Genomic DNA, 12770 nt, shown 5'->3' with positions numbered 1-12770 from the left:
CCGGTTGAGCTATAGGCGCCGAGCCTCCAATGCCAATCTTAACTCAACCCTAACCCTGACCCTACCCCAGGGTCTAACCCTAACCCTAACCCCACCACTACCCTGGATAGGGCTGAGGGTGCTGCACCAGTGTGGTGCCTCCTTTTCCTTGGCATTTGGTAATTGGGTGGTCTGTTTGCTTCTCACAGGAGCTATGAGCTGGCACTTCCCAGCTAGGAGTTAGAGAAGGGACTGGAACCTCTGGCTTTTAGGCCAAGGGCTCTGCAGGGTTTAATCTTTGGTAGCAGCATGTTCCTTGTGGATGAATCAGCTGACACTTGGCCTGGAGGGAGAGAAGGGTTATCCTGTACCCTGGAGGGTCTGGTCCCCATCTCCCCAGTGCCCCTATTCAGGGTCCCTCCATGCGGCAAAGGACAAGGAGGAGAGGGAGGTGGCCATTGTCTCCTTATCTGGGTTCCTCTGAAGGTAACCTGAGTGCTTTGGTTGTGGGAGGTAAGCCTGGAATTCCAGTCATCACTGAAACTGCTGACTTTAACCCAGATCTTCTCAGCATCTGTGAGCCGAGGACTGTGGGGGTGAAGTCTCTGGTCCTGGCCTGGGAGTGACGGGAGGGCTGCGGAAGGAGGAGCCAGGCTGCCCCCAGCCAAGGGTTGCTGTAACCCACCCCAAGGGGCTCGCTCAGGAGTTTGAGAAAAGTTGGGAATCGATTCTTTTCTGTAGAAGTTTGTCGTTATTCAAGGTGGCTATCTGTGCACTGTGGATTCACAGCACCTCTCCCTGCAAAGCTCTCTTTTAAGCAAAGCGGTGACTTCAATAGAGGAAGGACCATCCAGGCCCCATTCACTGTTGGCACAAACGCAGAACAGGGGTGTAGCAGTGTCATGGTGCCACCCTCCCCTGGGACAGCCAATTCTTGCTCTGCAACAGGGGCTGAGGGGTCTGGGCTGTTTGAGACCCCCTGAGAGGTTTGGGGTTGTCCTGGATCACGGGGCGTCTGGACGGATCTGAGAGGAGACAGCCATTTCCACCTTGCAATTTAGCAGGCTGCATCATAAAACTTGGTTAAAAGAAAAAAATAAAGGCCTTCACATTGATGATATCTTCTATCCAGGTTCCCCAAATTATATGCCTTGGGGAGAACACATCAGAGAAGCTCTGGGCACCTGGACACGTGGGCCGGCGCCCCTCTCTCTCTGCAAGGCTGCTGTCCAAAGGGGGGGCTGTGTTTGGTGCAATTGGGGCAAAGGGGCAAGGAGGGCACCAGGCAGCCTGCTTGGTTTCTGCTGCACGGAAGGGGGCCTTTCTCTTGGTGGCTCCCTGTCCTGAGTGCCAGTCCACAGGGAGAACGCTTCCAAGGGTGTCCAGCTCTCCTCTGCCCACCCAGGGTCACCCTCTTCCTCTGAGGACCAGGAGCCCGTCTCTGTGTCTTCAACACCTTCTCTCCTGCTTCTAAGGACTGTTTTTTCTTGGAATGCCGGCTGGCGATGGGCCCAGGTTCCTGCCTTTTCCTGTCTTTTGCCCCGTCTTAGCTGAAGTATGTTTTAATCTCATGGCCTTGGCATGTTAAGTTTTACTGATGTTTGCCCTGGCCTAGGTGAGCAGACGCCAGGTAGGAGGTGTCTGGGGGCCAGCAAGGCAAGCACCCATTCGGAGCTCCCCAAGTGCTGTTTTCTCTGGATCTAGGGAACTGCCCCACTTCCTCTATATGTCTCCTGCCAGATCTGGGAAGGGGTTTGGCTCTCTTGAATTGAGGAGTCCAGTAGAACTCCTGACAGTCTGCCTCGGGGTAGCGACACCCTACCCGATATCTTGGTTACGATTTACATTTTGCTAAAATGCATCAGCACCAGGCAGCCACACTGAGCTAATAGCTCCCTAGGTCCTAGGCTGGTTTACATATCTGTTGTACAATAATAGTAATATGTAACACAATTATAATAATTGATAAGTGTTTATTTTGTGCCTGGCACTATGCTAAGTGCTTATAATGTGTGTTCTCAATTAAGCTTTTTTTTTTTTTTGCTTAGATTTACCTTTCTTTATTTTCTTAAAAATTTTTGATACCTTATATTTGTACATATTCATAGGATATGGGTAAAACTTTGTTATACACAGGGTATTTGGAATGTCCTCGTTTAATCTTAACCTACACGTAAGCACCTTCTCCGCCTCCCTTTGGCAGACGAGGAAGCTGAGATATATTAATAGAAAGCAGATGTCGTTTCCCGGGGCCCCCGCCCTGGGCCTGGTGAGGTCTGGATTCGAAACCTGATCGTCTCACTCCAGACTTTGCTGCCTCTTTGCTTCTGAAAACTCAAATAAATTGGTCTAATTCCAGACAGCTGCATTTCAGTCGTCTTCTCTCCTTCCAAATATGTTTTATTTTCAATTCACATAAAAATAACTCAGTTCTTCACTGGAACGACTGGGTCATCAGAGGTCTCGGAGGCCTTTCCAGCTACCTATTTGCTGAGTGACTGGATCTGGGAGCAGAATGGGAGCTGCTCCCCGCTGGGGTCTCTTTCCAGGACAGCAAGGGTGGTGGCAGCAACTGCGCCGAGCTTGGCAGTTTGTTGGGGTGCAGGGCGATGCCAGGCCACTCTCCCCCTCTTCTTATTAATGGAGCTCACTTTGCTCTTCCCTGTGCCAGGGGCTGCCAGGCACCAGACGCCTGTTTTGGGAAATCAGAAAAATCAACAGTGTAAATAAAACAAAACTCCACCCAAAAAATCTGAGACAGATGCTGTTTTCCTCATCAGCATCCCCCCACCCCCACCTGGGTGTGGGGGGAATGGGAGAGAGTCTTTTTTAGGGCTCAGATGCCCTGGGACTGTTTAACCTGATGGGTCCTCTTCCATTTCACTTTCTCCCGGGAGCCAGAGGACAGGGAGCAGGGGTGGGTGTCTGGCCGGCTCAGTGAGGACAGGGCAGCCTCTGTCACCAGCGTCTCCTGCAGAGCAGTCAGTCTCGGCCGGAAGTGACTAAGTCCACAGCAATGTTTGGTGGGCTGGGCACTCCTCACCCTGGATTGTTTCCACATTGGTGGCACATTGGGTTTATGGGCGCAGCTGTCACTCACTAGTGCCACTCTCGGCTCTGTAGTTCATTGATGGTGTGTGTGGGGGGCATGTGGAACAGATGATAGTGACGTCCACACCATTATACACAGTGCATCAGGCCTCTTACAGTGGTTGGGGGAGTGAGCTGAGCGGCGGTTGGGAGGCCCAGACTCACCCCTGCGTCCTCCCAGCAGCTCTGGGGGCAAGGCCTGTCTCCCCTCTTCTTTCCTCCCCTCCCTGCCTGGCCCTGGGCAACCCCTCAGAACTGCACTCTGGGCCATCCTCTCTTGGTCTTAAGAAGGCTGTCACTTCTGAAAGCCACAGGAGCCCCTCCCAACTTGTGCACCCTACAGGTCTACAGCCAGGGCCAAGGTCAGCCTTTCTGTTGGAGGGGCTGGCATGGAGTCCCTATGTTTTCCCAGTGGACTTTTCACTGCTCAGCGGAGGGCAGAGGGTCCATCAGAGTCAGTGGCACTGTGGGAAGGATGCTGTGTGAGGTCACAGACACCGCTGGGGTCAGCCTGGGGCTCTGGCAGAATTCGGCAGCGAGGTGACCTTGGGAGTCTCCCTCTGCTCCAAGCCTTTCTTCCCTCCTGTGTGAGATGGGGGCATTGGCACCTGTCTGCTGAGGTTGTTGGGTTGAGTGAAGGGACAGCTTGCAGCCCGTGGTCAGTGTGTCTCCACCTGTCCTCTCCTTCAAGGCTCAGCTTGGTCCTTACTATTCCCTGGAAGCCTCCTTGGTTACTCCAGGTGTCAGTGCCCACACCCACCCTGGGGGCTCATGCCACGTGTGTTTCCTACAGTGTCTCTTTACATGGTGGGAGGGTTCAGCTAAGACTGTGGCACATCTTGGGGTCCGCCAGCAGGGAGAGGCTTGGGCTTAGTACTGAGTGTCTGTATCAATTCCCTGAAGGACAAACTGCTTGTGGGTTTGGGCCTGGGGAACTGGACATGAAGACCAGGTGTGAAGGTCACTCTGCTGTGGCTCTGGAAGCTTTGGAAACAGTAATGGCTGCGTCCACTTATAGCTAGTCACTGTTCAGGACTGGGTTTGTGAAGTGGGTGGAAAGGTGGACAGATGGACATGGCAAGAGCTGCTTCTTGCACGAGCAGCCAGGGTGGGGGTCGGATGGGGGTCGGGTGGGGCTGCAGGGCATGTCCCTGTCTTGCATGTGGGCATGGCCTCTGCTGGGCTGGTGAGGGTGTCCCTGTAGCTCTTAGCAGGAAGGCTGCATGGAGTTGCCTGGGGACACCTGCAGAGCGCCGTGCTCTGGCAGCCGCCTGCCTCTCCCAGGCCGAAGCTCCTGGCAGCCTTTGGGTTTACTCAGCTTAGCACCTCGGCAAATCCCTCGAGTTGGGACTTGCCTGCCATAAGCCACTCCAGCCAGCAAGTGCCAGGCCAAGGCCTGTGTGTGGTTGGAGGGAGCGCGTGCGCGTGGGACCGTGCTAATCTGGGGCTCTGTCCTGGTTCCCTCCCAGGGCAGGAGGTAAGAACAGCTTGTCCTTTACCTTCCCCAAATCCAGCCAGTTCTACCCAGGCCTGGGAGCTGAGGGGGCTGGGTTGGGGGGAAACACCAGAGTGAGAAGGCAGACATGGGCTACAGGAGGGGCTGGCCTGTGCCTAGCAGGGCACCAGCCTCTCTCTCCATCAAGAGATGGCCACAGGGCTGTGGGACACTGGGCAGAGCCCAGACTTTGGAGTCTGCTGGCTGTGGGTCTGTTTTGGTCTTAACTCCCAGTAGCCTGAGGGAGTCTCTTGGGCTTATTGGCAAAGTTGGGGTAGTGAGGATTGGTGGGGGAATGCATGTAGAGGTTTTGGCTCTGTGCCCAGCCAGCAGCCCACATCTAGATGGTGGTGGCTGTCATCACTCCGAGGTCTGGGCTTTACTTGGGAGGACCTGGGCTTCTGACCCCCAAAGGGCTTGGTTTCTGGTTGTGGAGCCCACGGTAGGAGCAGAGGCTGGGATGTGCCTGGTGTTAACCATCCTCCTAAAGGGAGATTCCATTGGCCTCGTATGACCTTTGCCCTTTGTCTCTGTCTTTAGGAGTCACACGGACCTCCAGTGGCCGTCTACGGAGGCTTGGAGACCCGACTGGCCCAGGTAAGTGGCCTGTCCTGCCCCACCCTCCTTCCTTCCTCTGGGGCAGCACCTGAGCCCCCACCTGTGGCCCAGGGGGACATCGTCTCTGCCAGGCCTAGGCAGAGATGGCTTCCAGGGCTGTCGACGCTGTCCTGCTAGAGATCACTGTGGGGGCAGGGACAGCCACCCGCACAAGGAGATGGCCACTTGCAGGACAGAGGAGATAGTGGAGTATGGATACTGCAGGGTTCAAGGTGTGGATGGGATGGCATGTGATGGAAGGGTGGCTTTGACTGAGGCTTGTCCCATACTTGTTAAGTGTTTGTGTGCTGCCCGGGCCAGCTCCCTGCAGTCTTGTAGGATTGAAGATGCTCCCAGGACAGGGTGGCTATGGCAAATGTTATCTTGGATTAAATGAGTGGATTGTAATTTTTCTGTGTGTTAAAAAAAAATTCACACTAACTGGTGCGGGGAGGAAGAAGGTATTCCCCACTCAGAGCTCTGGGGCAGGAGTTACTGTTTATAGGTGTGGAAGGGACTCAACCAACCATGGTCCAGCCTGGGCAGGGAAGGGTCAGAGGCACCTGGGGGCTGGGCCTGTCCCTGCTGGTGTCTGGCCTTTCCAACCCCAGTGTGGCCATCACAAGCCCCTGTGTTACTGGAGTCCACCTTGCTGCCTCTTGGCTATCCAGTGGGGGCTGTGTGCTTGGCTGTCTGTTGGCCTCTATTCAGAGAGGATATTGGGTCACAGGGATGAAAGGGGACTCAGCATCCCTAGGAGATGAGGAGCTCTGAGCAGAGCAGAGATGGTGGCTCATCTCCGTGTTATGTGCTGGAGCCAGCTGGGGGCCCCTGGCTGGACAGAGGGGATATCATGCTGACAGGCAGGCAGGGACTGAGCCCTCATGGAGCAGCCATTTGAGAGGAGACAGAAATTAAAGGGGGTCATGGAGTGAAATGCACACAAATGAAGCACCTGTGAGCCAGGGCTGCCTTCAGACCTGGGGAAGGGGACCCTGGCCCGGAAACTTTCTGTGGCTGTGGGTTTCTAGTCAATGAGTCCGTTGCCCGCTTGAAGTATACATTTTAAACTTTATTTCATTCATTCATTCATTTGCATAGAATTTATTTACTTTTAATTAATTTCCATTTAATATCTACATGGCTATGAATTGAACCATTCTAATCTGGGATGGCTACCTGAGACCCCAGAATTCTGCACCCAAAATGTTCTTGGGCCTACTCCTGCAAGGCCAGCACAAAGCTCTGCCTTGGTCCATCCTCCAAAGGCTGTGCCCCCAGGCCTGCAAGTGGCGGGGGTGGCTCTTTGTAAGGCGTGGGGGTGGAAGGGGTGGCATGTACATAGCATGTCAGTGACGTGGGACCGCACGTGGGCGTGCAGGGCCTTTAAGGCCCCTTGTGGTGCAGGATGGGACTGGGTGTGGGAAGAGCAGGGTGACGCTCCGGCTGGAAGCCCGGGGGGCGGCTGAATGATTCAGCACCGCGGTTAAGAGGGGCTCCACCCACTGCAACCATGTTGGGCCACTAACCACTGGTCGGCTGAGCTGCTGCTGTGTTTTGGGGGACCTTTTCTCTGGCCCTGTCGCCTTGGCAAGATGTCTAACTCTCCATCTCCCTCCCTGTCAATGGCTAGCCTGGTGTGGGATGGGTGGAGAGGGGCTCTGGTGCTTTTGGGGGTGAGGTCTTGGGAGGCTGGCACCCGGGGCTGCATGGACACAGCCTCCTCCAGCTGGTGCTTCCTGTGCTCAGACTGGCCGGTTCTGTGCCGTCAGCACTTGGCAGCTGTGACCACAGCTCAGCTTGGAAGCCTAAGGCATAATTTGCCGAAGCCCAAAGCTGCAAGCCGGTGATCTGGGTTTGCATGGGTCTGCCTGCTGACACACGGAATCCTCCCTCTGCAGGCCTCTGCGGGCTCCAGCCCAGACACCCTTTCCTTGTCTCCTGGGCGTCAGTCTCTGTCTGGCCTCCTTGCTGCTAAGACTGAGGTCCAGCAGGGCTTCTCACCTGGACCCCCAGCCTCTCAAGCCTCCCAGTTCTGAATCCCCATTTGGAGCCACTGTCCTGTCCACCCAGTCTGGCTTCTTTGTCACACACGCTGGTTTGTCTCTCATGTCTAGGACTCTGCACCCCATCTGCTCCCCAGAAGGGCAAAAATTCTTCTTGACACTGTTTGGGACTTAGGCCACAGACAACAGGAGCCACAGTCCCTAGCTCACAGGATGCCCGTGGTCAACATTTTGACCAGCCTAATCGCTTTCTCTCATATTTCCATTCCAGTCTATTCCATCCCATCTCATCATCTCATCCCATCCCATCCCATCCCATTAACATTTCATGACAGAGTCTTGCTGTGTTACTGCAGCTAGGGTGAATTGGGGTCAGCCTAGCTCATTGTAACCTCAAACTCTTGGACTCAAGGGATCCTTCTGCCTCAGCCTCCCTGGTAGCTGGGACTATAGGCACACACCACCATGCCTAACTAATATTCTCTAGTAGAGATGGAGTCTTGCTCTCGCTCTTGTTCAGGCTGGTCTTGAACTCCTGAGCTTAGGCAATCCACCTGCCTTGGCCTCCCAGAGTGCTGGGATTATAGGCATGAGCCACTGTGCCCAGCCTCTCTTTATATTTTTTAGTGGAGTTATTAGATAGATGAAAATATTAAGAATGCTATTGAGCATCCCAGCTCAACAGACTGCCAAGATCTCATGAACTCCACCTCCCCCCAGTGGCCCCGGGATGGGCTGCCCATGGTCTCATCCATGTCTTGGTCCAGCCTCTTATGTCCCTCCCTGGACCAGTGGGTTCCCTCATCCCCAGCCTATCTCTCTACAGCAGGTTCCTCCCTGCCACAGTCACTGTTCATGGGTCATTCCCAAGTTCCCCTCTGTGCAAGGGCCTGGGCCGTGGGGATATAGCCAAAGCCCCAGGTGACCTCACTTCTACCGACGGGGCCGCCACTCACCTGAATTTGGATGTGGCCCTGGTCAGATGCGTCGTGCCATGCGGTTATGTGTCTGAGTGGTCTGTGGCTCATCTTGTGTACCACCAACAAGGCATAACTGGTGTCCCACTGGGGGTCAGTGGCTGTTCTTTGCTTGTTCGCACAACGTGGTGGCTGTGAGACGTAGATCCTTGGTACATTTATTGTGACTTCTCTGTATGAGGAGGCAGAGTCCGTCTACCCCTTGGCCTGGTGGTGGCATCGATGGAGGGTTTTCTCTGTTACAGACACTGCTGGGAGCATCCATGAGTGTGTCATGAGCGAGCCTGCAGTTGTGTCCCCAGGTGGGTCGGCAGGCTATGCAGATGCACATCTCAGCCCTTCTAGCAGCTGCCCCCGGGCCCTTCCGAGTGGCTTTCCAGTGTGTTCTCCCACGTCTGCCCACTTCCTGTGTCTCAGCAGCCCACTGGGCAGTCGTCTCCCAGACCGCACGCAGCCTCTGGCCAACCCCTGCCCCAGTTCCCACGCACCCAGGAACATGTCCCCAAGGGTGTGCCTGACCCTCCATCCCCTGCTGGGATCCTTCTGGCCGGAGGCTTCTCCTCCTGCCCAGCATCCATCCAGTGTGCTGCTGGGTCCTGCTCTTTTTCCTCCCAACGGCTCTGAGGTTTGTGGCCATGTCCCCAGCCTAACTGCCATGTTATCTGTGCCAAGTTGAACAGTATCCCCCCAAAATTCATGTCTACCAAGAACCTCAAAATGTGACCTGGGATTTGGAAATAGGGTCTTTGCAGCTGTGAGTAGTTCAGGGTCTTTTTTTTTTTTTGGCTGGGGTGGGTTTGAACCCACCACCTCTGGCATATGGACCAGCGCCCTACCCTTTTGAGCCACAGGTGCCGCCAAGTTCAGGGTCTTGAGGTGAGCTCATTCTGGATGAGGGTGGCCCCTGAATCCAATGACGTCTCATAAGAGGAGGAAAGGGCACAGGCCCCTGGGGTGGGCCGTGAAGACGAGGCAGAGTGGAGCAGTGCACTAGCCGGAATGCCAGGGCAGAGTCAGCGCCCATTGCTCTATGCAAGGAAGGCTCTTCTCAGGGCCCCAGCCAGTGTGTTCTGAGCCTGCTGCTCCTGACACTTGGTTGTGACTAGTTGTCTAACTGCCACCATCTCCAGGAGACAGAAAGTGCTGAAAGGGCAGGGCTTGTCCTGCCTGTCCCTACTGTCTCCCCAGGGCATGTGCCATGCTGCCTCAGCTCCCACAACAGCTGCTCAGTGCACATGTGTTGCATGACCAGGTGTCCATGCCTGGCTCTGTGGGCAGGTGTGCCTAGTGCAGGGATGGTAGTCTCGGAAGAGACTGCCAGTGTCTTTGCTGCCTGAGGACACCCTGGCTCCTTACTTCCTCTGCCACCCACCCAACTCTGTTCCTCTGATGTCAGCCTGGCCACCCACCCAGATGCGCAGCCAAGAGATCTCAGAGTTGACCTTGTCCTCTGCCATCTCAGCATCCCAGCTCAACAGACTGCCAAGATCTCATGAACTCCACCTCCCCCCAATGGCCCCGGGATGGGCTGCCCATGGTCTTGTCCATGTCCTGGTCCAGCCTCTTATGTCCCTCCCTGGACCAGTGGGTTCCCTCGTCCCCAGCCTATCTCTGTACAGCAGGTTCCTCCCTGCCACAGTCACTGTTCATGGGTCATTCCCAAGTCCCCCTCTGTGCAAGGGCCTGGGCCGTGGGGATCCCTCCCCATGATAAGGACCAGTTCTGGTCCTCTCACTTACAGAGCCCTGAGCACTTCCCCAACCCCATCCTCTCTGAGCCCTGCATGGGGGTTCATCATACTGCTTCCCAGCCTGGACCTGACTCCCCTCTCCACCTTCGAGCTGCTGTGCTTCTTGCTCTAGTGCTTGGCCTCCCGTGAAGATGAGGCAGAGTGGAGCAGCACGCTGCAGCCCGGAATGCCAGGGCAGAGTCAGGGAAGGACCCTCCCCTGGAGCCAAAGCTCTTTGAGAAGCAGGCTCTTTCATGCCCCTGGTCCCAGCAAGACTCCCTGCCATACCCTTTTATATCAGACTGGCCTTGGTTATTTCTGTGTCCCCCACAGCCGGGATGTTCACGGGGGCACACCGCAGGTGGTCAGCGCATGTTGTTGAAGTGACCTTGATAGGAGCAGCTTGGAAGAATCAGTTAAAAACCTACTTTCTTTTTTCCTTTATTTTGAGCTAGGGTCTATCGCCTGGGCTGGAGTGCAGTGTCGAGATCAGTGCTCACTGCAACCTCACACTCCTGGCTCAAAGTGCTGAGATTGTAAGCACCATGCCTGGCTAATTTTTTACTACATTTTGTAGAGATGGGGTCTCCCTTTGTTGCCCAGGTGATCCTGGCCTCGAGTGATCCTCCCGCCTCGGCCTCCCAAAATGCTGGGATTGTAGGAGTGAACCACCACACTCAGCCAAAAACACTTGTTTTGAGTAGGAACATCAGCCTTTTGCATTGGCTAGAGAGTAGCCTTCCTCTGAGTTTACCTCCTGGGGAAGAGATCAGTGGAGAATGCGGTGTCTCCAGGGAGGAGAAGGCCCCAGGGAGGGTCTGGATGATGGGCAGGATCCAGACACATAAGTGAAAAACTCTGTGACTTGGTAGTGCTGTCACATTGCAAGCGCCCAGCACCACATGTGGCTACCACGTTGAACACGGCAGCTACAGAACATTTACATCATTGCAGAAAGTTCTGTGGGGTGGCGCCGGTTTGGACAACCTTCACACTAGATCTTCACATTTCCTTGTTCATCCAGCAAACAACTGTTGGGCGCCGACTAAGTGGGCAGAATGGAGGTGTCCATGGGGAAGTTACCCACTCTTGGAGTTTTACATCTACTGGGGCAAAGCTTAAATGCCACGGCCCTATGCAAAACACTCCAGCCTCTGTGCCCCCGGACGTCCCTTGTTCCGCACAGGCGGTTGGGGCGGTTGGGGGCCCCCTTTGCGAATGGAGCTCCAGCTCCGGCTCCAGGCGGGCTGCAGCCCGGATGGATGGCTGAGCACGAGGGCCGTTAGCGGTGGAATTCGGCCGTCTGGGCCACTTCTCCCATCATCTTGGTTTCCTTCCATGCTGACCTGGAAGGGCTCCCAAAGCAATAGGCCTAGGCAGGCCGTTTGCACCAATAAACCCTGCAGCGGCCCCAAGGGCAGCGAGAAGCTGGGTTGTATTTATTTAGGAACAGCCGAAGCTTGAGGCACAATAAAAAGTGAAGAGACGATTCCGGAGAGGAATGCAGCTGGCCCAGGCTGGGGATCATCCTGCTCTGGAGGCTGGGGCCAGCCTGGAGGGTCTTGGCCTGCTCTGCTGGCAGGTACAGTGGCAGGAGGCTGGCTGGGACTGAGCTCCATCATGTTTAATTCAGGAAAGCAAACTTCGGTGGCTGAGTCCGGGGATGGCCAGGAAAGCAGCGGAACTATCATTTTGGGTTTTTTTTTGAGACAGAGTCTCAAGCTATCCCCCTGGGTAGAGTGCCGTGGCATCACAGCTCACAGCAACCTCCAACTCCTGGGCTCAAGCAAGTCTCCTGCCTCCAGCCTCCCAAGTAGCTGGGACCACAGGCGCCTGCCACAATGCCTGGCTATTTTTTGGTTGCAGCCGTCATTGTTGTTTGGCGGGCCCGGGCTGGATTTGAACCTGCCATCTTAGGTGTATGTGGCTAGCGCCTTAGCCACTTGAGCCACAGGCACCAAGTCGGAACTGTCATTTTGTGAAGTGAAAGGTTCAAAGCAGCATCTTTCTATATCTTGGTGGTCATTGTGGGGGATTCACTAGCACCTGTACTATGGGAGGGGGGCGTGGCAGGTGGGTGAGAGTCTGAGCCTAGAGCCTCAGAAAGTGTCCTTTTAGCCAGAGAGTCCTTCTCCACACCTCCTCACAAGCCCCTTCCCTAAGGGTAAAAGGGTGCTGGCCTGCTAATCGCTTTTCTCAGGTCCCTATTGCCCTGGACAATAATGGGAGGACCTCCTCCTTTCCTAGCTGCCAGTACAGCCCCATGGCCTCCTGGCCTGGTAGAGTGAGCTCAGGCCATGCTGGGGGGCGCCCGGCACTTGTCCTCCCCAGCCAGGCCTGGGGCAATGAAGATGTGTTTCACAAAAGGGGTTGTAGGTGGAAGTTATCAGGGTGGTGTGCCCAGGGGCTGAGTCAAACACAGCCCCCACTGTGAGCATAGGTCAGGGTAGAGGAGTGAGCAGCCCCCACTGTGAGTACAGGTAGGGCAGAGGAGGGAGCAGCCCCCACTGTGAGCACAGGTCAGGGCAGAGGAGTAAGCAGCCCCCACTGTGAGCACAGGTCAGGGCAGAGGAGGGAGCAGCCCCCACTGTGAGCACAGTTCGGGGCAGAGGAGGGAGCATCCCCCACTGTGAGCACAGGTCGGGGCAGAGGAGTGAGCAGCCCCCACTGTGAGTACAGGTCGGGGCAGAGGAGGGAGCATCCCCCACTGTGAGCACAGGTCGGGGCAGAGGAGTGAGCAGCCCCCACTGTGAGCACAGGTCGGGGCAGAGGAGGGAGCAGCCCCCACTGTGAGCACAGGTCAGGGCAGAGGAGGGAGCAGCCCCCACTGTGAGCACAGGTGGGGCAGAGGAGTAAGCAGCCCCCACTGTGAGCACAGGTGGGGCAGAGGAGGGAGC

The 12770-nt window shown here is 55.6% G+C and overlaps 1 protein-coding gene across 2 annotated transcripts in view; it reads left to right on the top strand.

Moving 5' to 3' along the window:
* SEPT9 (septin 9) overlaps positions 1–12770 on the top strand; it is a 174943-nt gene that overhangs the window by 13262 nt on the left and 148911 nt on the right. For both annotated transcript variants that reach the window (XM_023510971.1, XM_023510970.1), the window contains exon 2: positions 5105–5161. In XM_023510971.1, the coding sequence (XP_023366739.1) occupies positions 5105–5161 (57 nt within the window). The remainder of the gene's footprint in view (positions 1–5104; positions 5162–12770) is intronic.

Source organism: Otolemur garnettii, unplaced genomic scaffold (assembly GCF_000181295.1).
Source record: "Otolemur garnettii isolate 467f Iridium unplaced genomic scaffold, OtoGar3 scaffold00018, whole genome shotgun sequence".
Taxonomy (NCBI): Eukaryota; Metazoa; Chordata; class Mammalia; order Primates; family Galagidae; genus Otolemur; species Otolemur garnettii.
This window is presented reverse-complemented; position numbering and strand designations above follow the sequence as displayed.